The sequence below is a fragment of the Arvicola amphibius genome, chromosome 3 (genome assembly GCF_903992535.2).
Source record: "Arvicola amphibius chromosome 3, mArvAmp1.2, whole genome shotgun sequence".
Taxonomy (NCBI): Eukaryota; Metazoa; Chordata; class Mammalia; order Rodentia; family Cricetidae; genus Arvicola; species Arvicola amphibius.
Window position 1 is genome coordinate 113,746,915 of NC_052049.1, and position 26,605 is coordinate 113,773,519.

Sequence of the window (26,605 nt, forward strand, 5' to 3'; positions counted from 1 at the left end):
CCTTGGTAAAACCATATGGTCAGCAGATGGGGCAGGATCTGGTAAACCCTAATAGCATTGCTGGAAGGTCTTTTATAATGTCCCTATCCAGACCTCCTGTGGAACAAGCTAAACATACCTCAGCCACTCTAACAAGCAGAGACCCTGGCCTTAGAGTGTGATCCTGAACCTGAGGGCCACTGAGACCCCGGACATCTACAGAGCTGATTCAATGGGACAATAGATTTGAGTGTGGAGAAACCACATCTTTTTTATATTAGCCTCTAGCTGAGATTTAGTCATTTCCTGTGAACAGAAGCCACAAACCACAGCAGTAACGGTGTGTGTGACTGTCACCCATAGAAATACACAGATATTTTCATGTCATGTCATATTTATTGTAGATCTCTCAAAATAGCATTAGTGCTCATCACTGCTACAAAAGCATGGTAATATAAGACAGTAATTATAAGGCCTGCTGCCAGATCTTATCTCATAAAGAATAAGAGCAAAACATATTGATGTGTGATAAACAATATCCAAAGTTTGCTTGTTAGTGTTTTTAATATTTGCATAACTGTATTTCAATATAACTGGGGTTTTTTTGTAACTATGCTGTGCGTATGAAAAGCTGGTGCTTCTAGGAAGTGTAAGAGAAGGAGCAAAGCCTTTAATCCCAGCACTCGGGAGGCAGAGGCAGGCGGATCTCTGTGAGTTCGAGACCAGCCTGGTCTACAAGAGCTAGGTCCAGGACAGGCTCTAGAAACTACAGGGAAACCCTGTCTCAAAAAATCAAAAAAAAAAAAAAGAGAAGGAGCAAAGTGCCAGGCATGGCAGCAGAGTGCCCTTCCCTAAGAGGAGACCCTCTGAAACCAGGCAGTGAAGAGTGGAGCCTAGCGGGTGGGACATCCAGGGCAGGATTTGTGAGGTTTGAGACAACCGGGTAGAGATGGGACAGAGTGGGGACCAAGGCTTCTCTCACACAGGCACCTCCCCCAGGCTGGTCTTGGGGTACTCACAGCCCCTTGCCTCCTCTTTCCCAGTCCCAGCCATGATCACTTCCCACCCCAACACCACCATCGCCATCAAGGGTCATGCCAAGGAGCTGAACTGCACTGCGCGGGGCGAGCGGCCCATCATCATCCGCTGGGAGAAGGGGGATACTGTCATCGACCCAGACCGAGTCATGCGGTACGCCATTGCCACCAAGGACAACGGTGATGAAGTGGTCTCCACGCTTAAGGTGGGTACTCAGTCCCGAGACCAGGGGACCCCATTACATTAGGTAAATGGGGTGCCTGAGAGAGAGCCCTACCCTGTACCTTACAAAGTACCTACCATTCCCACATGTTGTTTCTCTCCACCCGGGAATTTCTACTTCAGAACCTCAGCCTGTCTCCTTTCTGACCACCACAGCTATCGTTGTATGGGCTTCTCAACCCCTCTTTCTTGCCTGGGATCCCTGAGCCTCCTCTCTTCTCCTTGGGGACACCCCTACCAAGCCTCTTTCATGACCCTTCCTTCTTGCTTGAGTTCCTCTATATGCCCATCTCAAACCTTCTGGGAAGATAAACCCTTGATAGAAGCCCTCTGAACCTCCCTCCCAGCCACCCCCTAGATTGTCCCCCTCTGAATATTTTTTGCTCCTGCTCATCCTATCTCAGCTCAAGCCAGCTGACCGTGGGGACTCCGTGTTCTTCAGCTGCCATGCTATCAACTCATATGGAGAGGACCGGGGCTTGATCCAGCTTACTGTGCAAGGTACATTCTCCTACCTGCCTGCCCTTCTGCCTGCCCTAGGGCCCAGAGGCCCACAGCTAAGCTGCCTGCTACCATCTCACTTTTCCTCTTCTTTTATCATGGTCCAGAGCCTCCTGATCCCCCAGAGCTGGAGATCCGAGAGGTGAAAGCCCGGAGCATGAACCTGCGCTGGACTCAGAGATTTGATGGAAACAGCATCATCACCGGCTTTGATATTGAATACAAGAATAAATCAGGTAGGTGCTGGGACAGACAATGAGTGTTTGCCTACTGTGGCCCCTTGTGGTACACAGCCTGCCTGTGCCTCTCTGATGGGGCAGCACCAACCTAAGGCAGACTCATTGGTACTCTCCGGTGTACAGAAATCTGTGGCTTCCAAAGGAGGGGAGAGTGACTAGTCTAAGAAGCTAGGGTACAGACTGCGACATCCTGTTGGACCAACGTTCTCCAATGTAGGTCTGATTTATAGGTGCTGAGTGTGGGACTGTGGGCTGCCTCTGTGGGGGTGGCATGGCTTTGCAGTGTCACCTGGAGGGTCTTGGTTTGGAGATCAGTGAGATTGGGTCACTGAGTCCCTGCTCCCAGACCCCTCCTCTGCAGCCCACAGGCTCTGTGCTACCACCACATCACAGTGAGGCACTGTTTGGCAGCGTCAACACCAGGTACCCAGGAGGTGCAAAACCCGTGATGGACCCCTTGGCCAAGCAGTGGGAATGGTACAGGGGCGGGGGAAGCAGAGGGAGCAAGAGGATAAACATACGACTCCAGGGCAGGAGTAAGAAGAAAACCAGACTTCTCTGGCCCTTTTTGCACCTTTGGAATCTGGTACCAAGGGCCTATACTAGTTTCTCTATATCACTAAAAATAAAAGGTAGGAACAGTCTGGGGACCTCAGTTCTTCTCTTCCCTCTTCTGATCTTCTCCTGCCAATCCCAGCTCACCTACTTAATCCTAGCTTAGCTCTCAAGTTGTACCACCTAGATCCTTCCTGCCCCTTGTGGCACAATACCTGAACTTGGCTAACCAGCCTAGCCTCCTGATTGGTCAGCCCTTTCCCCCATATTCCTTGCAATGCCTGTCACAGGCCTGTGATGATGACGGAGCTGAAGGCAGACACTGGAGAGTGCATCTCTGATGTGCTCCGGAGTTGCTGCCTACCCAAGGTGTGTCACCTCATCTCTGACACAAGCTGCTACCCAAAGGAGTCCTACCCTTGGAAACTTCCAGTCTAGCTGCAGATAAACACCCAGGGATCACACTGAATGCAAAGGAGGGGCTGCAGCTTGGTCAAGGGTCATCAAAAAAGGCCCCCACCTGGCCCCTTGTGGATGATTCACTAAGCTAGGTCGAGCGGACTAAGACAGGACACACTACCTGCAGAGAAGAGAGAAGGGCAGAGCCAGGCAAGGCATAGCCCAGGCTTCACGGACCCCAATCATGGGCACTGCACTGTGACTGCGGGTGTGCATTGGAACAAGGAAGGGAGGACAGCCTCCAAGCTCAGCTTCCACTGGGTAGAACCACTGTGTCTGAGCTCCCAGCATAGCCTCACCACCACAGGGATGGATGCCTGCTAAAACCTGGCATCCAGTACCAGAACAAAGAGGTGCTTGCAGCTCTGCAGGTGATGACAGTAAGGAGACAGAGGGGTGAGGAGTCTGAGTATGTCCGCCTCACATCTAGGCCTCGCTGAAGCTGAGTCCAAGCCTTCCGGAAGCACACGTCATCTCCACACAGTGATGCCCACTCCATCCCCCAACTGGGCTCACATCTGGGGTGGGTAATGGGTGCCTGGAAGATCCTGTCTCCCCTCTCCTGTGTTCCTTGTAACCTGCTCTGCCCTTCTCCCTGACTGCACTCTTGCCTATTCCCTGTTTCCCACACAAACCTCTTTATGATATGGAAACCCTTCCTGAGGCACTGCTCAGCTGGGGACCACCAAGACCATCACCTATCTTGAAGAAGAAACAAAAGAGAGGCAGCCAAGGAAATGTTGTTCTTAAAACAAGTCTGCATCTCATCTCCCTATCCCATCCTATCTGTCTCTCTTACAGGATGAGGAACTGCATAGCTCAGACCAGGACAGGAGTACCATCCGGTGTAGACTGGACAGGGAGGGAAAGCTGGAGCTGAGCTTCACAGGAGCCTTCCCACAGGGCTTTGCACACTTAGAAATCCAGAGTCCTGGGAAAGAGCCCCCCCCCCAAACAGGCATCTGGCACATCCTGGCATTTGAGAGCAATAGGTCCATGAGAACTTCAGCTTGTCATTGAGATAGACAAAGGGTGTGAGCAAGGCACAGCTTCCCTGCCTCTAAAGTGGGTGAAGAATAAAGAATGTCTAAGGGGGGAAGATTGTGGAGAATTCTAGAAGCAGCTGGCATAAGGCTAGAGGGAGCCCTTGACAAATGTAAGCTCCCCTCCCCTTATAACTCAAACACCTTATGTGGCAGTTTAGAGCCCAATGGGACTTGCAGGCTAAAAGATGAGTGTCTGTCAGTCAGCCACATGGACCAAGTGCCAATCTTTCCCCTGCCCCCAGAATCATGCAAAAGTCATGGAGTAGAAAAAGAGAATGAATTAGGAAGCAGAATGTTGCCCTTGGAGTGAGAATACAAACTGCATGCACGTATACACACCACACACACACACACACACACACACACACACACACACTTCCAGAATCACTATCCAATCAAATGCAATTCACTGTTAACTGTATTACATAAGGATGGAGGACTGTATCCAAGGGAACAGAAGGATGACTCAAAGGAAGAAGGAAGTGGGCATGTTTGTATGTGCGTTTATGTGTGTGTGTGTGTGTGTGTGTGTGTGTGTGTGTGTGTGTGTTGTATCTAACCTCACCTCTTTGCACCTGTGGAATGGGAAGATGACAGTCATTCCTAAATCTGCAGACGTGGAGTGACCAAATAGCAGAGTTGTATGGCATTTAGCAAGTATTTTTGAGCAACTTTGAGCATCTCCCTTCGTTTTTCTTAAAAGGTAGGGTAATATTAGAAACAAGCTCTTTCCTTGAAGTCGGGTTTGCCCAGAACTCTCTGTATCGCTCAGGCTAGCCTCAAACTTGTTATCCTCCTGCCTCAGCATCCCAAATGCTAAGGTTATGGGTGTGCACCACCACACACAGCAAACAGATTTCTAGTTTTTGTTTTGTCTTGTTTTGTGTGTTGGGTACCGAACAACCCAGGGTCTCTTGGATGCTAGGCAAGCTCACGAGCCCTAACCCTTAGGTACCTCTTTGCAAAGTAGAGACAGGAATCCTTCATTCTCAGGGAAGTTGTGAGGATGAAGGGAGCATGGTGACATACATAGAAAAGCCTTGTTTCCCCTCCCTCCCTCCTGCCTCCTGCCCCAGACCACACCCAAGCTGGGTCTCAACCATCTGCTCACGGTGCCCTGCACCTTGGCCAGGTTTTCTGCCATGTTGCTCATCATGCTAATTTTCCAAGGGAAATTACCAAGCCTGCCTTTCTAAGCCATCATGTTCACGCTGTCTTTTCCCGGCCCCAGGCAGCAAAGTAATAATACATGAACGCTGAATGATAAATAGCGCCCTCCACACAAATCTATCAGATGGCACCGCACACCCTGAAAGATGCAGATGCCACATTCGCCTCTGTTCACCAAGCCCAGAGCAGGGCGGGGCTTCTCTGAGGACAGCTTTCAAAGCCCAGAGACTGCCTGGTGGGCCAGCCAGGCTGTACTGGCCCCAGGGTGGAAGTCAACATGGTTTAGCGTACTGTACTGCGGGAACTGGTGTGCAGCTGGTACTGAGACATTGTCAGTTGCTGCTGGGACACAGGGTGTGTCCGTGTCACTTGGGGAGTCCATGCAGGGGGTGGGCTTCAGAGCTGTGACGCAGGAGAAGAATCAGACACACAGATCAGCTTTGTGTTCCCCTTGAGGCATTTCTTCTTCTCCCTGAGTCTTCTGCAGTGAAGTGACTCCTAAAACGGCCAAAGCCCAAGCTCCTTTTAGCGAACAGCCTTCAGAGCAGAAGGCACAGCCATCTCCCCAGCCACTTCCTTAGCTTTAAGAAGAATATTTTGCATCATAAACCCTTTGATGAAGAAAGGAAGAGAGAGCCCTTAATGAAATATGTTAATCTGGGCAAGGCAGGCACATATGAAAGGGAATATTAAAAGAGACAGTATTCACCAAATCCAGTGCAATGTTCCCAGAGAGCAGAGGAGGGAACAGAAGAAAATGGGCCTCCAAGTTCAACTGTTTAGCATCAGGGGGATGGCCATGTTCTAGTCTGGGAATTCGGGAGAGCCCTCCAGGCCTGACTCGGCTGCGTTAGGAAAGAGGTGTTTTAAACCAGCATCAAAATTGATGTGGGAACACAAGGTCAAATCTACCTGGAAACATCTGAGAAGAGAAGGAAAGGAACTGCTGTCTGGGACAGCCCCTCCCCTACCTTCCTGTGATTGACAGCTGAGGAAGGCAGGGGAGGGAGAGACAAAATACGGAGGGATTCTAAATCCAAAGTAAAAGTCCAAAAAGGTACTTCTGATCTAAAAGCCAGCAACGGGTTTTGAGAATTCAATACATGCAAAGTGGGGGTGAGAACTTAGACATCTCTTCTGTCTTCAGGGACAGGGTACCTTCTTGAGCAATGCCCCTAGAACAGTGAGTCCCAAAAGTGAGATGCTGGGGCGTGGCTGTGATGAGGGCTCTCTATGAGTCTGTGGGGTGATGGAAATGAGCTAGGATTATGGAGCCTTGGTTCTACTGTGAACTTCTTCACCCAGTAGCAAGGGAAAGGGATTGAAGAGTTTCATGAGAGGAGGTGGCAGGGTCAGATTTACATTTTAGAAGGAACAATCTCAGTGCCAGAGTAGAGTAAATGCCCTTGAAAGAGGCTCAGCCATATGTGCAGAATGAATGACAGCTGTGGGGTCCAGAACAGGGAAAAGGGGCAAGAGACTCACAGTTGGCTGGAAAAAGGACTAGGAGAGACAAAAAAGAGATGGCAGTAGTACAACCTGGGTTAGAGATATAGGTGGAGAGAGCCTATAATCAAGAGCTACATGGGGCATAAAAGCTATCAGACTTGATAGCAAAGGAGACAGGGGAAAAGTCCAGAATGGCCCCTGGGAAGCCTGGGTGTGAGAGGACATGGTGCAAGAGGAGCATGGATGGAGCCCAGAAGAAAGTGTCTGCGGGTGGTAGGAAGGAGGTGGCAGTTGTAGAAAGATACCAAAACAGGCCCAAGAGAGAAGCAGAATTCAAGAGCTTTCTTAGACAGCCAGGGGAGGAGCATTTCAGAAAAGAAGGGACAGAGGGAAGACTGACAAGTGAAGCCAAGAGGGGGCTGAGGGGAGACTGACAAGCCACAGGCCAAGTGGACTTGGTGATACTGGAGATAGAACACCGCCATCAGAGGAAGGTGCACAGAGTCAGGAATGTGCGTTTAAGCCATCCGCCACTGCCCCTGGCACCACACAGGTGCCTGGTCGATGTCAAGGCCTCTTTGTGGCCCCTGTTTTCAGACACATCCCACAAAGCTCTTCCCTCTGTCTGCACTCATCAAAAATGAATGCTCTGACTTCTGATCATTCCCCCGCTCCTGTAAACACAGGCAAGCCCGATGTGATTTGTGAGCTGGCACCAGCTCCCAGGGCCCCACATACAGAGCCATGAGCACCTGCCTCCGCATGGCCAGTCTGTTCCATCCCAAATCAAAGAGGTGTCTGCGGCAGGTACAGCCTGCTATTTGCAATTCTGGCTTCACCTGTCAGCTACAGAGTGACTCTCTGGGTGGCTGGGGTGTTTTTAAAGACAAGCAGAAAATAATGTGTTTCTGAGCGTCCACAGCCTGCCATGTTGCTGGTTTGGCTCCAGCAACCAATGAATTAAATGCAAAACTACAGATGGGAGTTGGGCCGATGCCCTTCACAGATGCTAAGCCTGTGCAGCTGAGAGCTGTGTTTTAAAGGCATCTAGATCTCATTTAACCAGAATTGAAAGGATAGAGTTAGGATGTATTCAGGCTATGTATGTATGTGTATATATGTATGTCTTATTGCATATATGTATGTATGTGTGTGTATGTATGTATGCATATATATGTACATATGTATGTGGGTATGTATGCATTTGGGGTTGGCAAGCTGACTCAGTGAGTAAAGGCACTACCAACAAGCCGGATGATCTTTTGATCCTTAGAACCCACATAGTGGAAAAAACTGCCTCCTGCAAGTTGTCCTCTAGCTTCCATATGCACATGAGGCCTGCCTGTAGGCACACACACACACACACACACATATTTCACCTATTTCTTTATTTATTTCAATGTAATAAAAGCTTTAAGTATCTTCTTAAGGGCTCACTCAGTAGCATGCTTGCCTTGTAAACATGAGGGCCAGAGTTCAATCCTCAAGACACCACATAAAAATATCAAGCACAGTGGCATGCACTTGCAACCCATCATCGAGAGAGGCAACAACAGCAACAACAAAAATCCAGGAGAATCTCTGGGGCTTGCAAGCCAACCAGTCTAACCTAATAGAAAGTTCTAGGTTCAAGGAGAACCCATGTCTCAAAAAAAATGTGGTGGAAAGAGATTGAGGAACACTGAGATTGTCCTCTGGCCTCCACATGCATGCAAACTCGTGTGGGTGCACATAGGCACACAAACACACATGCATAAAAATAGCCTCTTAAAATCTGCCTGCAATCATAGTGCCCTTTCCTGCCTTTGGAGCTGAACCTTAGAGATGTGACTTCGTCTTTTCCACTGAGATTTTCTTCAGGACACTGCCCACCGCAGTGTATCTCTAAGTACAGATGATTAGAGTGAGCAGGAGTATCTGCGCATGCCTGGGAGCCCTTTAAAGCCCTTATGAGCTTGTTTCCTTGGTCTTTACCCTTTTTTCCCAGAAGTGTTAAGGGGGCATCTGGTCAAGCCCTCTGGGTTGAGAAGGTCCTGGTTCAGCCACCACTATAGCTGCAGCTCCTCTCCATCTTGCTCTAGGGTCCCCTAGTAAGGACTCAGCAAGCACGGATGAACGGCTAAGCTCCTCTGGAGATGCATAATGTCTGCAGGCACAGGATCCCTGAGTTACATTTATCTGGCATTTTCCATGTTCTGCAATTTTGCTAAACATTAGCCCTGGAACGGACTGCCAGTCTCCTTGGATGAATTGAATTGTGAACATGTTAATCCTTTTGTTGGTCCCTCATTCTGAAGACTCTGACACTTTACCTTTTTGTTGCTGGTACAGGAAAGAGGGTGGGGATGGGCTATGCACTCTCACACTTGGTCTTGCCCCCTTCCCCCTCCCACAACCTCACACAGAACTCTCAGATCATTGCATAGATGCACAAGGTAGGGAGATATGGAGCAGAGAGCAGGAGGGAAGGGAAAGAGTCCTTGCTTCCCCGTCCCCACAGGGATACTGGGTAAATGGGGTATCTCACAGTCACCATAGGTAAGTCACGGTTGTCCCAAAAGGTGCCATAAGAAAGACACTGTCCATCAGACCCCAGGGATAGCAAACAAGTGTTGACTTCAGCAGACAATAGAACGTGTCCTGTCTGACCCTGTCTGTGGTTTAGCTCACACATTGTGAAGACAAAGGAAAGTCTGACTTCTCCCAAGCCGGAGCCCCTTCGAATGGACCCTCTATAGTCCCCATGAAGTTATTAAGGCTCTCTGCTGTCGCTGTGAACTGGACCCCTCTGGCATCCAAGCTTTAACTGGGATAGACTGATACTTGTGGCTGGGTTAGAGACAAGTCTTGTAATATGCAAGGATGTGCTTCAAAATGGCTGTCTCTTTTCCAGATTCCTGGGATTTTAAGCAGTCCACACGCAACATTTCCCCAACCATTAACCAGGCCAACATCGTGGACTTGCACCCAGCATCTGTGTACAGCATCCGCATGTACTCCTTCAACAAGATCGGCCGCAGCGAGCCAAGCAAGGAGCTTACCATCAGCACGGAAGAGGCTGGTGAGTACCTATCCTGTCCTCTGCCCCCACTGCCCATGGTCTTGAGACTCATGGACATCAAGGGCCTCCACCAACGCTGTTCATTCACAGAAATACATCTTATGCATCATAAGAGGTCAGAGTTTTTCCAAGAAGGCAGGGTTGTTTTGTTTTGTAGTTTTATGGTCGTTTTGTTTGCCTTGCGGCTTTAAGGAGCTGTCCGTGGTCCTGCCCTGTTTCCCAGGGATCCAGCCTGTGTGGGAAAGGTGTCTCGACTTTACAAAACATGAAGTCTGAGTTCCCTGGGCCATTGGGGGAAGGTGCACATGTCCTTGTACGTGGGTGTATGTAGGGGTCAGAGGATTGTCCTGAAATCTACCAGACTAAGCTGGCTGGCCAGCAAGCTCAGGGATCCACCAGCGCCTGCCTGCCTAGTAGTGGAGGTCACAAGTGTACACTCAGGAGGCCTCCAGGTTGGCTGCACTCAGAGTTTCTTACATGGGTTCTGGGGATGGAACTTCGTCCTCGGAATTGCAATTCAAACCCCTGACTGGGCTATTCACGTGGTCCTGGATTTTGGTTTGATTTGGTTTGGTTTTTGGTTTGGTTTGGTTTTCTGAGACAGGGTTTTCAGAACCTAGCTGTTCTGAAACTAGCTCTTGTAGTTTCTTGAGCTGGCCTCAACCTCACAGAGATCCCCCTGCTTCTGCCTCCCGAGTGCTGGGATTAAAAGTGTGTGCCACCACCACCTGGCCTACCCCAGATTTTTAATAAAAGTTTAAATATGATTTTTATTGATGTATTTTCTTACGTGTGTTATTGTGAAACAAAACAATGCAGGAACATGCTGAAGACATATGTGTGCAATGTTCCAAATGATCATAAAGTGATAAGTGCCATGTCCTACTCTGAAGATCAGCTACTTCTCCCTCCTCAGCAGTCCTCCAGGCTGCCATGAGGACACAGGATTGTTTCCTCTACCAGATGTGACTCAGTGTTGCTTCTTCTGTGTACCCAGCTCCTGATGGTCCCCCTATGGATGTCACCTTGCAACCAGTGACTTCTCAGAGCATCCAAGTGACCTGGAAGGTAAGTGAAAAGCCATCTTGCCTACCCCTCCTCTATCCAGCAGGCTCACGAGTCTCTCTTCATACAATACCCATGCTTATTTTCTTACTGGATCTAGTGGTATCTGAAGAGTGGGAGGAGAGAAAGGTAAAGGGAAGGTCCCTTCTCAATCCTTGCTCCCTTTCACCCTGGCCTCTAGCAAGGGATGAGATGAAGAACTTTATAGTGCCAGTGTGTGTCTGCCCACTTACCAGCCCATCCTTAAACCCAGTGTGGTATAAAAGAGCAGGAAGTGGGTTTGACTTTGTGCATCAGGGTAAAATCAGAGGTGAATGTGTGTGTCTGTGTGTCTGTGTGTCTGTGTGTCTGTGTGTGTATGTGTGTTTATGTATCTGTGTGTGTGTCTGTGTTTGTATGTGTGTTTATGTATCTGTATGTGTCTGTGTGTGTCTGTATGTGTGTGTCTGTACGTCTATATGTGTGTTTATGTATCTGTGTGTGTCTGTGTGTGTCTGTATGTGTGTGTTTGTGTGTCTATATGTGTGTTTATGTATCTGTGTGTGTGTGCGCGCGCGTGTGTGCACGCTCCTGCACACAAATGCATGCACACTCAGGTGTCAAACAACACGTGCAGAGCGGGGAGGTCAGAAAATAACTTGCAGGAGTCAGTTGGGTCCTTAGGATACAGCTCAGACCACCTAGCTTAGCAGCAAGTGCCTTTACACACTGAGCCATCTCTCCATTCCAGGATTATTTCAGAAACACCGAAAACCATTAGCTGGTCTTCTAGGCTTAGGGAAGCTTCAGAGGGAAAAAGCCAGTGACCAGTATGCTCTTCTGCCAGTGCTAAGGGGCTGAGAACTCGGGCAGCAGAGGCAGCTGCCTCTTAAGGATGCCTTAGGGGAGACTCCACTGATGAGCCAAGAGATGAGCAGAACCAAGAGTCAGGGTACTTCTCAGGAACTCTGGCCTTGTTCTCTGTCCTCCACATGAGCGGATGACCCAGTGACTCCATGCCTTCCTACAACTCTGCAGCGTCCAGCCCCCAGCACTTGCTCCTACCAAACTTATCTAATCCTCTCCCTATGAATGATAATATGAAATGATAAAAAAATGACCAAAAAAGAAAGTACCCTGAATGGTGTCTTCATCAACATCCAGCAGAGAAAACCAAGGATGTCGAGATTTGAGGTGATTGCCTATAGTTGTTCAGGTGTAAGACAGAAATCAAGGCACACAGATGGGACTCTCTCTCATCTCTTATCTCCCATCTCTCCACTGCAGTATACTGAACAGTTATTGGACAAAGAACTTCTTTGGACCTGGCCTTGGTCTTCTAGGTACTTCTAGTCTTGACAGTGGACCTTGGAGTGGCTACATGTTCGTGGGGAATCAGTTTTTTAATGCTCTGTTCCCACTCTAACTCCTAACCAGAAAACCCAAGTGGTATTAGCCCCCTATCTGGACTCTTCGAGAGGGTCAACTTGAACACGGAAGAATGTGAGAAGGGCCTAGACATTTTCCCTACAATGGCCATGACCACACATGTGTGCACATACTCACACAGCAGAGGCCGAGACTCTTCCCTCCCCAGAGAAATGGCAGAAGATGTCCTATCTGGTGCCTTTTATCAGCTGCTTTCCTTGTTGTGGTAAAAGTGGTAAAATATCTGACATCAGCAACCAAGGATGGAGGAGTTGGTTTGGGCTCAAAGTGTGAGGGTTCAGTTCGTTATGGGGGGAAGTCACAGAAGGTCACACCCACGGTCAGCAAACAGAGTGAGGAAGGCTGGTCATCAGCTCATTGTCTGCATCTTCATGTGTCTCCCCACATCCATGAATGGAGCAGCTTACATTTAGGCTGAGTCGTCGCATCTTTATCAAACTGATCTTAGAAATCCCTCACAGACATGCCCCCTAGAAAAAGTCCTCTAGATTCAGATCCGGGCTCAGGAGCTTTCCCCAGAGGCTGAAGGTAAAGCCCAGTTCTACCTCATCTTATCAGCATCTTAGCTCTGAACTTATTTCTTGGGACTACACAGAGGGAGCCCAGAGGTGGAGCCCGAGAACGATGTAAAACACCCAGGTGTTTGCTACAAAGCTCTGACCCAAAGGTCGATAAAAATTTAGAATCAAATTTATTTCTCCAAAGTCTCATAATGAAAAATAAAATTGATTAGAAAGTTAGAACTTCAGAATGAGCCAGCAAGTCAATAAATTTAGGGACTGACTTCTCGTGGGGATTTTTTTTTAATGCTGAGAACAGATTAATGAAAAATAAAGATTTGCTTGAAAGATAAGTCAGTCCACTTTAAGACTCTCCGTGGGATGGATCACCCCTGCTTTAGGATATAAATTTGCAATCAGCCCTATTGATTCCCTAATGCTTCAGAGAAATATTGTTAAGATTGATTTAAACCCCGAATGTTTGTGTTTGGGAGGGAGGGAGATGTGGAATGAAAGAGAGGGGGGAGAGAAAAAAGTGAGTGAAAGAGAGAGGAGGGAAGGTATGTCAAAATTTGTATAAATTTTTGAAATATACATGTACATCAGGGTACCTGGGTGTTTGCCCAGGGCTTCTGCCAATATATGTTGCTGTGGCCTTATGCACCAGCATATATCATGTCATAGATGGCTCTACGTCATGTGCATAGGTGTCTATTGTGGTATAGACAACCCTAGGTTATATGTGCAGAGATGTATAACTGGCCGTAGACAGCCCTGGGTCAAGTGTGCATGTGTGTAACACGATGCCTCACTAGGTGTTATGTACTGGGGTAGACTGTGGCAGCATACATGGTCCTGGATGTGCAAAGCAGTGTGGCATTGTATAAGGATGTGATTGTGTGTCCATGCAGTAGCAGAGTGTGTGTAGTGGCCAGTGAGTGAATTGTGCTCTTGAAGATGAGTGTGTGCCTCTGATAGGTATCTAAGTGTGTGTGTGTGAGCATGCACAAGCTCCAGCTGCAGAGGTTTGCCCATTTGCAGGCTACTTCTGCAGAACTGCCCAAGTGCAGCAAGAAGATGATTCAGGCAATAGCAAAAAGTCAAGTCAATTACACACGCGCACATACCTATTTAGTGAGTTCAAAACAATTATGTTAAATTAAAAACTTAATTTTATTGAGTTAACAGTGAGCTTAAAATGCAATTCATTTAAAACATTCATTGAATTAAAAGAAACAGTGGGGCTGTTTTACGAACTTAATTGTTTTTTATCTCACTATTTTTTAGTATAATAGAAGGTGGGCTTTTAAATTAACTTCATCGTCTTTAAAACTCTGGTTCTAACTGGTTTTTTATGCATAGAGGTGGCTTTCTATCTCAATTTAAAGATGGGTAGGCCCAGTCCCTAAAGAAGCCAGCTTCTATTTGTGGTTCTAACTGCATCTGACCGTGGGCAGGCGTGGTGATTAGGATGTGCTTTCTGAAGGATCTGAACATGTGTTTATATCACCTACACATGTGTTTATGGACATAAATTAAACAGCCACTTGTGGGGGGGTTAGGGGTCATATAAGATCCTGCCGTGTACTGGTGTTCATGTTACAATGTTTTCTCTCAAGACAGTTGTATATGTGCATGATTGTGTGTGGCAGAGTTTGTATCAGGACTTGAGTCTGGGGTGAGAACATTTCCCAGTGTGGACTCACGCTAGGAGAACATTCTTTGCTCTGTTCTTCTGGCCCTCTGGGATTGGTCCTTCATTCCCACCAGCACCCTCTTGGCACCTCTGACCATTCGTCTATGGGCTGCCTGTGGGCCTGCTCCCTTATCACACTTCACCCTTGGCCACTGAATCTGGGGACAACCCAGCCCGTTCCTTGAGGATCTGGGCCAGGCAGAAGTCAAGCACTCTTTGTTTAGGTTCGTCTTTATCTTCAAGAGTTTTTTTTTTTTTTTTTTAGTATAAAATTTATACCTTCTAGCTATGTTTAAGAGTGCTGTTCGGATGCTGGGCGGTGGTGGCGCACGCCTTTAATCCCAGCACTCGGGAGGCAGAGGCAGGCGGATCTCTGAGTTTGAGGCCAGCCTGGTCTACAGAGCTAGTTCCAGGACAGGCTCCAAAGCTACAGAGAAACCCTGTCTCGAAAAACCAAAAAAGAAAAAAAAAAAAAAAAAAAGCCGGGCGGTGGTGGCGCACGCCTTTAATCCCAGCACTCGGGAGGCAGAGGCAGGCGGATCTCTGAGTTTGAGGCCAGCCTGGTCTACAAGAGCTAGTTCCAGGACAGGCTCAAGGAAACCCTGTCTCGAAAAACCAAAAAAAAAAAAAAAAGAGTGCTGTTCGGGACACTGGGGAGGTGGTTCACTGGGTAAAGTGCTGGCTGGGTTAGCACAAAGACCCAGGCTCAGATCCCCAAGTCATATAGAAGCCTGATGCTCCAATGCACCTGCAGCCCCAGTACTGTGGAGCAGAGACCAGAGGATCCTGGGTTTAGTCAAAATAGCAAGGGCCAGAACAACCAGTAAGAGATCCTATCCCAAAAATAAGGTAGAGAGTGATGGAGGAGGACACCGGGTGTCAACCTGAGGTCTCTTCGTATGTGCACACCCTCACATACACATTCAAACACACCCCACACGATTTTTTAATTGAAAAAAGAATAAAGTTCCATGCCAATTAGAACATTCATAGAGGTGTGTAGCCATCACCTTGAGCCATTTCCAATACTTGCCCATCACCTCAACTGAACTCCTTATCCCCTCCTCCTAGCTCCTAGAAACTTCTGTTTTCTTTCTTTTTCCGATTTTCTGAGACAGAATTTCTCTATGTAACAGCCCTTGCTGTCCTGGAACGAGCTCTTGTAGACTAGGCTGGCCTCGAACTCACAGAGATTCCCCCCTGCTTCTGTCTTCCAAGTGCTGGGATTAAAGGTGTGCGCTGTCACCACCCAGTGAAGCTTCTGTTTTCTTTTTCTTCGAATTCACCTAGTCCAGGACCCTCTGTAACAGGAACTTTATGGTGCCTGTCTTTTGTGACTGACTAGTTTCACGCAGCACAATGTCTGAGTTCATCAATTCAATAACCTACGCGGGCATTTCACCTTCCCTGGGTGCGTACTGCTCCACTGTGTGGATACAGCACATCTCACTGGTCCGCTCATCTCTTGTGAATAACACTGCTGTGCACACAGATACCCAAGAAACAGAGTCCCTGCTTTCAGCCCTTCGAGGTAATACCCCGAGTAGGATTATATGACCACCGGGATCACATGGTACTCAATGTCTGCCTGCTCGAGAAACAGCCAGATTGCTTGCACTGCTGTTGTACTTGACATTCATGTAACAGGGTTCTGATTTTTCTACATCATTTTTTATCAGTAATGACCATCCCAGTGTGCATGAACAGGGATCACAGGACACTCCTTTTATTTAAATTCATTGCTTACACCTCTCTCCTTGAGATCACTTTTGTCTGAGGTTCCAATTCTTCTAGGTCCCTAAGCAAACAAGTAATGTCCCTGTTTAGTGATACATACATGCATACATACACTAAATATGTACTCAGGGCCCACTCTATGACAGGTACCATTATAGACCAGAGATACAACAGTAAAAAGAGTCAATACATCTCATCTTCATGACATTAGATTCTGCTGGGGCAGACATACAAACACAGAAGTAAACTCTATAGAATGTCAGAAGCCATGGGAGGAAAAACCAGGCCTCTGACCAGAGGCCTAAACAAGCCACTAATAGCTAAGGGTTGTCTCATAAAGAAGGAGGCCTCTCCTCAAGGACATGACAAAGGAGAGAGACCAGAGTGGGGACAAGAACAGCATAAAGGGCTATGTGAGAAGATGGGTGGGCATCTCAGTATCATGCTCACAGAGGGCCAGATAGCCGTGGTAAATACCTCACGGTTCAATCTAAATGAAACAGGAGCCTTCAAAGGGCTAGGCACAGACTGATGGTGTGTCCTTGGCTTTAAGAACAAAGTCACCTTAGAATATCACCATGTCTTCATCCTCGGCTCTTCCTCTGACCCACAGGCACCCAAGAAGGAGCTGCAGAATGGAGTCATCCGGGGATACCAGATTGGCTACCGGGAGAACAGCCCTGGCAGCAATGGGCAGTACAGCATCGTGGAGATGAAGGCCACTGGGGACAGTGAGGTCTACACCCTGGATAACCTCAAGAAGTTTGCTCAATACGGCGTGGTGGTACAGGCCTTCAACCGGGCAGGCACAGGACCCTCATCCAGTGAGATCAATGCCACCACCTTGGAGGATGGTAAGGGCAGACACAGGGCTGGGAGCGTGGGCTCAGATTCCGGTTCAGGCAGACCCAGGACCTGAATCTACATTGATCCTGTGGGCAACACAAGCTTCATGGGTGCTCTTGTTTGTGTTCTACTGCTGTGGATAGAACACCGGCCAAAAGCAACTTGAGGGAGAAAGGGTTAATTCATCTTACACTTCCAGGTCACACTGCATCACTGAGGGGAGTCAGAGCAGGGACTCAAGGCAGGATCCCAGGGCCATGAACTGAAGCAGAGGCCACAGGGGAACGCTACTTCCTAGCTTTCTGTCCATGACTAACTCAGCCTGCTTTCTTGTGCAGCCCAGGATCAGCACCCCAGATCCAGGATACACACTGTGGGCTGGGCCTGCCTATATCAACCGCTAATCAAGAAAACACTCCAAAGACTTGAATACAGGTCAAACTGATGGAAACGGTTTCTTAACTGAGGTTTCCCCTTCCAAGATGACTCCAGTTTGTATCAAGTTGACCAAAAAAATAACCAACACACTTGCCGCCCCATCTCCTCTTGCCAACTGCTCCCAAGAGGGCCTTAGTCCACTCAACAAAAACAGCATCAGCCCCTGCAGTTGTTCCCTGTGTCTCACTTGCTGATGCTCTGCCTCTCAGTCTGTCTGTCTATCCATGTCTCTCCATCCCTGTATCTCTCTCCTTCCTTCTGGGCCCTTAGCCCCTGACCAAGCTTTTCCCCTCATTCTGGGCCCAGTTTCTCCTTTGAGAAGCAGAGAAAGAAGAGCCAAGCTGCACTTGTATTTCTAGGCTAGAATGTGTCCCCCGATCTGTTTTAAGGGCATGAAAAGGGACTACAGAATTAAGAAATTCTCACGGCCAAATGGCAGAAGAATTTAGAGCCTGGCTCTTAAAAAACACTCTGCTGGAGGTGGCACACATCTCTAGTCCCAACACGGAGGAGGCAGAGGCAGGTGAATCGCTGTGAAATCAAAGCCATCCTGATCTACACAGTGAGTTCCAGGTCAACCAGAGAAACATAGTGAGGCCCGTCTCAAAATCAATCAATCAATCAATCAATCAATAAATCTTGGCACTCTGGTAACTAGAAAAGCTCCCACAGTCTGATAGTAAATGAAGGGGCTGGGAGAGAACAGGAGCCTGCATCCTGTCCACACACAGGAAAGATGACAGACAGCTGGGGCCTGACCCTGTATCAGGATGAGATAGGACATAGGGCCTCGATGCCTCCAGAGCAGGAGGCAAGCAGTCAATCACATACACACACCCTGAGAAAGCAGAATAGGAAGATGCAGAAGAGTCTTCAAAGCCTCCACCTGATACCCCAATTGAAAGTGAGGGGCTGAGAGTGGAAACTGTCTGGGTCTTGAGTCTAATTCTCCCGGAAAGGTGGAGGGGGGAGGTTACAAATGCCCTTGCTGCATGGCACTACAAAAGTCAAGCAGCCCAACACTGGCGAGCCAGGCCCTGAGCTTAGCTGTGCCCTCTCCTCCCCCTTCCCCTTAGCAAGTTCAGCCTGTGCTGAGAGGGGGAGTCAGGCCAGGAACACTGGAGAAACTTATACTCACTTTTCTAAACCTTGGCTAAAGGTAGAAGCTATCTAGGGCTTTCAAATCCTGCTTCCATCCCCAGATTCCTTCTCACCGGGCTAGGACAGAGCTGAGTTTGGGGATGGGGTAGATCCCAGATCTGAGTGGGGGAAAAGAGAGGGTTGGCAAAGATCAGAGAGTTACAGAGAGCCTGAAGAAGCACAGCCACACTGCCCTGGGCCCCCCAAGTTTTTCCCCCACCTGAAGACACTGACCACAAGCCTGGTGGGCTGAGGGACAGCTTATCGCCTTTCAGGCTGGAGTATTGGTCCAGGTGGTGCCCTAGCTCAGGAGTTCCCACTGCACTCTCTGGAAGCCTTCAGTGTAGCCGGGACTCCATGATGACGATGACGACGGGGGTTGGGCTGCTGCTGGTGGTCCATGGAGCACCCATGAAAACCACAGCTGGGTCAGAATTCACGAAGCTCGGCCACAACTGGCAGCCATTAATCCCCTACCTAGTACTATAACAGCCACAGCCGTGACGAACATCCAAGCCTGATCCCGAGGCCATACACTTTCTGGTCCACCTGCTTCCCCTGTGTTTGGGAGCAAGACTGGATACAGCATGCCCCAGGAAAGTCTGCTGAACCAGCTGTCCAAACCCAGAGCCCAGGCCAGCCCGCCCAACCCTAAAATCCCATCCTTCATCCTCAGGGGAGGACAGCCTCCCTCCCACAGACAGGGCCCTCAGAGTTTCCACCAGGGAGGGCTCGGCACAGGCTGTGGGGTCCTTTTCAAAACAAAGGAGGAGACAGGGAAGAAAGTTTCCACGTGCATTTGCTCCGCAGTTTTTCATACTTAATTAAGGCCCTCGTTAGCCTGTCAGATCCTGATCGTTTTCTGGCAATATTAGCACTCCTCCTGGGGTATTCAAGGGCCCCTGCCTTAGCAAGAGTGTCTTTTCCATAATTGTATTACCTTCATTTTGTTCGAACGGGCGATCTGTATTAGTTTATTACACTGGGTCCCTAATTACATGGTGCTTATATTTTTACACCTAAGTAATATGAAACAATAATCACTCTCAAAGAGGATCGTTAGGATGATGTATTATCATTTAAATGCTCATAAAAATTAGAGTTGCCTCTTGTGGGGCAACGGGATCTAATTACCTTCCCTCCAGCCTCTGCCTCCTTTCTCCCATTCACAGCAGAGCGGGCGCACTCTCTCCCTCTGTCCTGGGCTCCAGGGAAGCCGGCACAAAGTGCCACTGAAACTCTTAGCAGAGTTAACCCCGGTGCTTTGCTCCTACTGCGCAGTTAGGGGACTAAGTCACAGAGGGAGCTCTCAGAGTCAAGGACACATAGGTCACCCAAGTTGGCCTCACGCTGTGGTTTCAGGACACCCAGGTATTTGGGCATGCTCCTACATAGAGATGGGACAGGGAGTAATGGGCCCAGAAGTCTTAGAGATGTCCATGGGAACTTTCAGACCCTAAGCCAGGATTCATTGAGATCCCCTTTCCTTTTCATTTTCCCTTCAGTTTAACCCCAGAATGCAGAAATCCCCAGGCCAGGCCTGGGTTCAGATCCATCTGTCTTCCCTCTGTTAGAGACTGAGTTACAGCCACCCTGGAGCTTGATTGGTCTCCCAAGCCACCACACTCATCCTGTGGACTCTCTTGACTGTTGTGGCCTACTGAGGAGTTGCTGGGACCATGCCCAAGTTCATCCTCCTCTCCAGAATCTAACAGAACCTGGGCCATCTTGCCCCCAAAGAGATGGGGTAGGGGGAGACTGGAGATCAGAGAAGATTTGAATGGCAGTCCAACTCCCAGACCTCCGAGTCAGATGGTCCCTGTGCTTGTCTGACTCTACATCCCCATGATCAGGCAACTTGGGCCCAGTATGAGACACATAGGTCATATTGACATTCATACCCTAACTGACTGACTAGCTGTTGCTTCCCACTACCCTCTACAGTGCCCAGCCAACCCCCAGAGAATGTCCGAGCCCTGTCCATCACTTCTGACGTGGCTGTCATCTCTTGGTCGGAGCCCCCACGAAGCACCCTCAATGGTGTCCTCAAAGGCTACCGGGTCATCTTCTGGTCACTCTATGTTGATGGGGGTGAGTCTTCTGGGGTTAATGGCTGGGTCCAGGCTAATGGGCTTGCATTCCTTGGGATGTGCCCCGGGCTTGGTTAGAACTGAGTAGCTTCCAGCAGCATGTCAAGGGCAAGCACAACCCCCTCTGCACACATATGGAGGCTACAGCAGTGTGATATGACAGTGAGGGTCCACTTGCCTGTGTCCTTGCTAGCCTAGGACCAGAGCCAGATGAGGGTCGAGGTCATGCACACGGTCATCTCCCTGGTGAGGGGCAGTAGGTACCAGCAACGCCTAGACAATTGCACGCATAGGAGTCATTGGGGTACTGAGGCACATTTGTTATTCTGATATGTTGATATTAAGATTTCATGGCTATATCAGCCAGGAAGCAGGTGGCACACACACATGTGTGTTGAGGGGGTACTTTTAGCAGGGTGGGGAGGAGAGAGGATGGCCAGGATTAGTACCTGCAGGAAGCTGTCGTCATCTAGGCCCGGAGGGATGAGAGAGGAAGCAGGCTTATCCGGGCCTAGGGAAGCTGCTCCTTGGTCAAACTGATGGAGCCAGATGGGTAGTAAGATGTGTAATTCCAATGTGAACAGCAATGTGAGGGGCGGGACAGAAATCACAGAGCGAGGACAGAGAGGAGTAAGTGGAAGAGATGCCTTCAGGGTGCCTTCTTTGCTTCAGATGCAGACAGGCCTGTGGAACCCGAACAAATGCATCGTTATCATGCCTAGTGGTGTGCTCAGAGGCCTTCTAGTGACCAGGAACTCTGTAGGATGCAGAGCCAGCGGCCTGCATCCCTAGCTATACACACAGAAGCTTTCCTCACCTCAGTGGAGCAGAGGCCTGTGATGCGCTTGCAGCCTAGTTCCAAACATTCTGCCTCCCAGGCTTCTGCACCTTCCCTTCCAGACAACCTGGGGATGCGGCTCACAGCCACCTCTCCAAGTTCCTGCTGCCTCCCTCCCGACCTGAACACTACTGGAAAGACATCCCTGATCCATTGTCTCCTAGGGAAGCTTAGAAGCCTCAGTCTTAGGGCTCAACCACTGAAGGTTTCCCAAGTACCTGGAGAAATCCGGGGCCACCCAGTGGTGGTGTTTGTCTTTAATCCCTGCACTCAGGAGACAGAGGCAGCCAGATCTACATGGTGAGATCCTGTCTCAAAAAACAAACAAATGTGACCCTTACACAGTATTAGCGCAAGGCTCCTTCCAGAACTTGCTTTCTCTTTTCCAAGGCAATGAGCTTTCCAACCCAGCCCGCAGAGAAGACATTGACCTCTACTCTCCAAAGACCACGGGGCTGTTAGTGAAGCTGCCTCTTCCTAGGTCTTTCCATGTGCCCCAGATAGGTCTGCCTTGCTTCCTGTAAGGAGGCCTCTGAATCCCATCTGGGCATGGTGTTCTCACCCTCTGGATTTCTACACTCTGCACTGCCGCCTGGCCAGTGCCTTGAACCCTTTGCCTGCTCCTGGTTGCCAGTGAGACCCTGGGAGTTGATCTCTGGTCTCTCGTTCTACAAAGTCTGTCCCCAGCACTGTGCCCGGGCCAGTCTTCCACATAGTTTCAGTAGGGGCTCAGAAGCTCTCCCTGCTTGTTTTCCTTTTTTGCTTCTGTGGCCCTCTCCATGGACACTTGCCATAAACTATCTTTTTTTAGACAGGATCTTACCATGTAGCCTGGCTAGTGTAGCCCAGACTAGGCTCAAAGTCCCAGAGATCCTCCTTCCTCAGCCTCCTGAGGGCTGGGATTAAAGGCATGCACCACCATGCCCGTCCTTCTTTTAGGATCCACAAGAAGCTCCTTAGTAAAACCAGAATGATAGGTTCCCAGTGGGCTAAGGAAGTGGGGAGTTGGGTAGCAGGAGAGTACATGCTTCAGGGAGAGATACAGATGGATGTATCTTAAAGAGAGAGCATCAAGAAAAAGTTGGTACAAGGTCAACTGGGGTTCAAGGCCAGCACGCACTTGGCACTTAAGGAGAGACGTGGCCTAGGAACGGATCTGCTGCCTTGCAGAAGACCCTCTAGTCCTCACGCCTACAATGTAGAGGTCTGAGCCCAGGCTAGGAGGAGGGCAGGGAGGATGGCAGGGTCAGCCTCACGACTAAAGGCCTGTCTCCACAGAGTGGGGCGAGATGCAGAATGTCACCACCACAAGGGAGCGAGTGGAGCTGCGGGGCATGGAGAAGTTCACCAACTACAGCGTCCAGGTGCTAGCCTACACACAGGCCGGGGATGGTGTGCGCAGCAGCGTGCTCTATATCCAGACCAAGGAAGATGGTGAGTCCAGGGACGACCTACCTCTCTGCCCCCAGGAACCAACTTCCCAGGAGCGCACCCCACATACAGGCTGTTTGCTTCCAGCCCCTATCCCGGGGCCACAAGAGCAGGGTACCATTCTTCCTTCTGTACCTTTGAGCCCTTGGAGGGAGGTTTGGAGGACGGGGCTATCCACCGAACATTTCTGACTGTGGAGCTTGTTGACATGCTCTGGGACAGATGTGGGAACAACTAAGCAGCTGTCTCCTCCCTTGCCATAACTCTGCTCTCTGAAGCACCAAGTCACCAGCCTGACAACTCTTCTCCCGGTCCTACCCTCAAGGCATCCTTTAGAGGAGTCTGCTCTCCGGACAGACACAGCTCAGTTTCCTCTAGGCATGGATTCTGGGCTCGATGTGGGAGTCAGGAAAGTCACCTTGTACAACCAGGGTTAAGGACTTGGTTGGTGGTCATGCCACCAAAGCCCCAGTGTGGTCCAGGCCTTGAACTCACTGGGGGAAAACTGAGATAGGCCTCCAGGTGAACTATGGTCACTAGGCTCTTCTTCTGTTGAGGATAATTAAGGCCAAACTCAAGAATATAATGTTAATAAACACAGGTTGGAAGCCGAATCAACCCTGGAAGGAACAGGTAGGGAGAAGGGTTAAGCTTCCAACTGGGGCCCAGAACTGCACAAATCTAGGAGACCATTGAAGTTGAAGGTGGCCCAGACCAGACCTGGCATACAACTCTGGGCTCCTGCTTCTGGCCACCATTTCTTACCCCACCCTGACCTGACCTTTGCTGTTATTCTATGTGTGTATATGATGTGTATGTGTATATATACATGCATGCCACGGCACATGTGTGGAGGTCAGAGGACAACTTGGTGGAACTGTTTCTGTCCTGCCATGAGTTTTGGTGATCAAATTCAGATTGCCAGGCTTGTATGGCACGTATCTTTATCAACCTAGACATCTCACTGGCCCTGCGTTGTTTCTTAACTGAATGTCCTGTACCCTGTCTTTAGAAAGCCTGCATTTGGCTGAAGAGTGTCTGTACCACAGTAGGCATGTAAAATGTCTGTAACGCAGTAGGCATGTAAAATGTCTGGACTGCAGTAGGCATGTAAAGTGTCTGGAACGCAGAAGGCATGTAAAGTGTCTGGACTGCAGTAGGCATGTAAAGTGTCTGGAACGCAGAAGGCATGTAAAGTGTCTGGATCACAGTAGGCATGTAAAGTGTCTGGACCGCAGTAGGAACATGAAGCGGTAGCCATCATTAGTATCCTGGCTTCCTTCCTGCTCGGCTTGTGTTTCTTTGAAAAATAAGGAGGCCTGGGATCTAGGGCGTACCCAGATATTTGGCAGAGGTTCTGGAAGGGTCAGAGTTGTGAATGATGGGGAGGAATTTCATACACTCCCAGTACAGGGGCTGAACAGCTCCCAGCCTGGCTTGATCTACTCCTCTCCCTCCAGCCTTGCCACCAGCTGCCACCTCAAAAGCTCTAAGCAGCTCAGCATTTACCAACCCTCCTGTCACACTTCCCTGTCTTGACTTCCTGAGACAGCTCGGGGCAGAACTACCTCCTCTTGGGTAGAGGATTAACTGAACTGGTGCCCAGCCTGGCCCCATCTTAAAGCCTGGGACCAGGCCACACAAGTATACTCCTGGTCTTTGGAAATGAGTCACAGAGGTCCCTAAGCTTCCTGACTCCTCCTTCAGTCAAGGCCACACCTATGAACATCTCATGTATTTAACCAGAGTGAGGCCCCAGAGGCCACAGGCATCATCCTGTCCTTGCAGGAGCCTTCAGCTGTCTACCCAAAGTCACTTTCAGAGACACACAGGAACATGCACAACAGAATCGAGGCTTAGGATGGGAGTCAGGGAGCACAGTCCCCACCTTTAGGAGACAGCTGTATGGTATGGAGAGTCTTGCCCAGTTCCACAGAAGAACTTCCGTAGTCCTATGGTCATGTGACAAGTCACTCAGGCTTCTGCTGCCTCCTCAAGTGGGAACGATGGTGCCTCATCAAACTAAAAGAAGTAAGATAACTAGAAAGTCATCTGTAGAAGAAGCCCTGGGTGATAATAATGATAGTTGCTTTGTGGCTACGAAGATGCTGTCAATGACATAACAGGGGAGAGACTCGGTGTCCCCAAAGGGAAGCCCAAGGCCAGAAAGGGCATAATAACATCAGATGGAGTCTCATCCCAAACAGAAGTCGTGACTTGACATGTATGTGACATGCTGTCGTACATGAACTATCCTCCTCCTTGCCTTCTTTCCATTTTACAGAGGAGAACTCTGAGGCCCAGAGGCCCAGAGGCCCAGAGGCCCAGAGCTATTCTGTGAGTGCCACTCGGAAAACAGAAGACAAATCCAGGCTACCCTTCACTTAGGGCTGTTAGGAAATTGTTTGTATAACAGAAAGCCTAACCAAAAGAGACAAAAGCAGTAAGCACTGTTATTGCCACATGGACCAGAGAGCCCCAAGTGACATACTCCAGGTTGGTTTGACCAATAGCTCCCCTCTGCCATCTTCAGCATAGCAGAATCCCTCTCCCTCCCACCGCTGCAGATCCCCTCCAAGATTTCAAAATGGCCACTGCCCCCTGCTTCTCACTAGACCAGGCCGAGGAAGTCACTTCAAGTCACCATGCCTCTCTTGGCATAAAGGAAACTATTCCTAGAAACCTGCTTATCAGATTTATCCTCACTTCCTATTGGCCAGAACAGGGCCACATTCCTCTCACTAAACCAGGTATCAAAAGGGAATTTTCATGGCCAAACATCTTCCCAAAACTTAATATATCCTCCACGTAAAGTGTGGAGGGGCGTGGGAACCTGATCAAAAGACAGATCTGTCTGTAGGAGGCAGGGCAGAGTGTCAACCAACTCCGCTGGCCCTGTCACAGCCACACCAGTCTCACCAGCCAGCCTCTGCCATATGCAGGGGGACATTGTTCCAGTTTGTACTCATTTGACAGAGAAAGCAGACAGGTCCATGTTCCAAGCACAGCCCCTCTGTGGGACCGTGGCCAAGTGTCTTAATCTGAAGGCATTAAGACCTCACCTACCCACCACCCTCAAGATTTTACATTTTTCCTAAGGAAAAGAAATTAAAACCCTTTAGAAGCAACCAAAAGAAATAGGAAAAAAATAAGGAGTTGGGGAGATAGCGCACTCTGAAAACTGCTTGCCATACAACATAAAGACTCAAACTTGATCCCCTTAACCCACATAGAAAGCCAGGTGTGGTCGGGCAGTAGTGGCGCATGCCCTTAATCCCAGCACTTGGGAGGTAGAGGCAGGTGGATCTTTGTGAGTTCGAGGCCAGCCTGGCCTATAGAGTGAGTTCCAGGACAGTTGGTACTGTCCCACAGAGAAACCCTATCTCGAAAAAAAAAAAGAAGGAAGGAAGGAAGGAAGGAAGGAAGGAAGAAAGAAAGAAAGAAAGAAAGAAAGAAAGAAAGAAAGAAAGAAAGAAAGAAAGAAGGAAAATAAAGCAAGCCAGGTGTGGTAGCATGCTCCTGTAAGTCAGAGCTGCAGGACAGACAGATCCCTGGGCCTCATTAGCCAGCTAATTCAGCCTAATTGGCAAGCTCTGGGTCCCAGTAAGAGGCCCTATCTCAAAAACCAAGGTAGATGTTTCCTAAGGAACACCCCCAAGCTTGTGCTCTGGCCTCCT

General features: G+C 49.2%; 1 protein-coding gene across 1 annotated transcript in view; it reads left to right on the top strand.

Annotated features, from left to right (window-relative positions):
• Positions 1-26,605, top strand: part of Dscaml1 (DS cell adhesion molecule like 1) — a 330,756-nt gene that overhangs the window by 281,456 nt on the left and 22,695 nt on the right. Inside the window, exons 12-19 of the mRNA XM_038323307.1 lie at positions 1,023-1,222; positions 1,644-1,740; positions 1,848-1,976; positions 9,552-9,719; positions 10,717-10,787; positions 16,759-16,999; positions 20,514-20,660; positions 22,776-22,931. Coding sequence (XP_038179235.1) covers positions 1,023-1,222; positions 1,644-1,740; positions 1,848-1,976; positions 9,552-9,719; positions 10,717-10,787; positions 16,759-16,999; positions 20,514-20,660; positions 22,776-22,931 — 1,209 coding nt within the window. The remainder of the gene's footprint in view (positions 1-1,022; positions 1,223-1,643; positions 1,741-1,847; positions 1,977-9,551; positions 9,720-10,716; positions 10,788-16,758; positions 17,000-20,513; positions 20,661-22,775; positions 22,932-26,605) is intronic.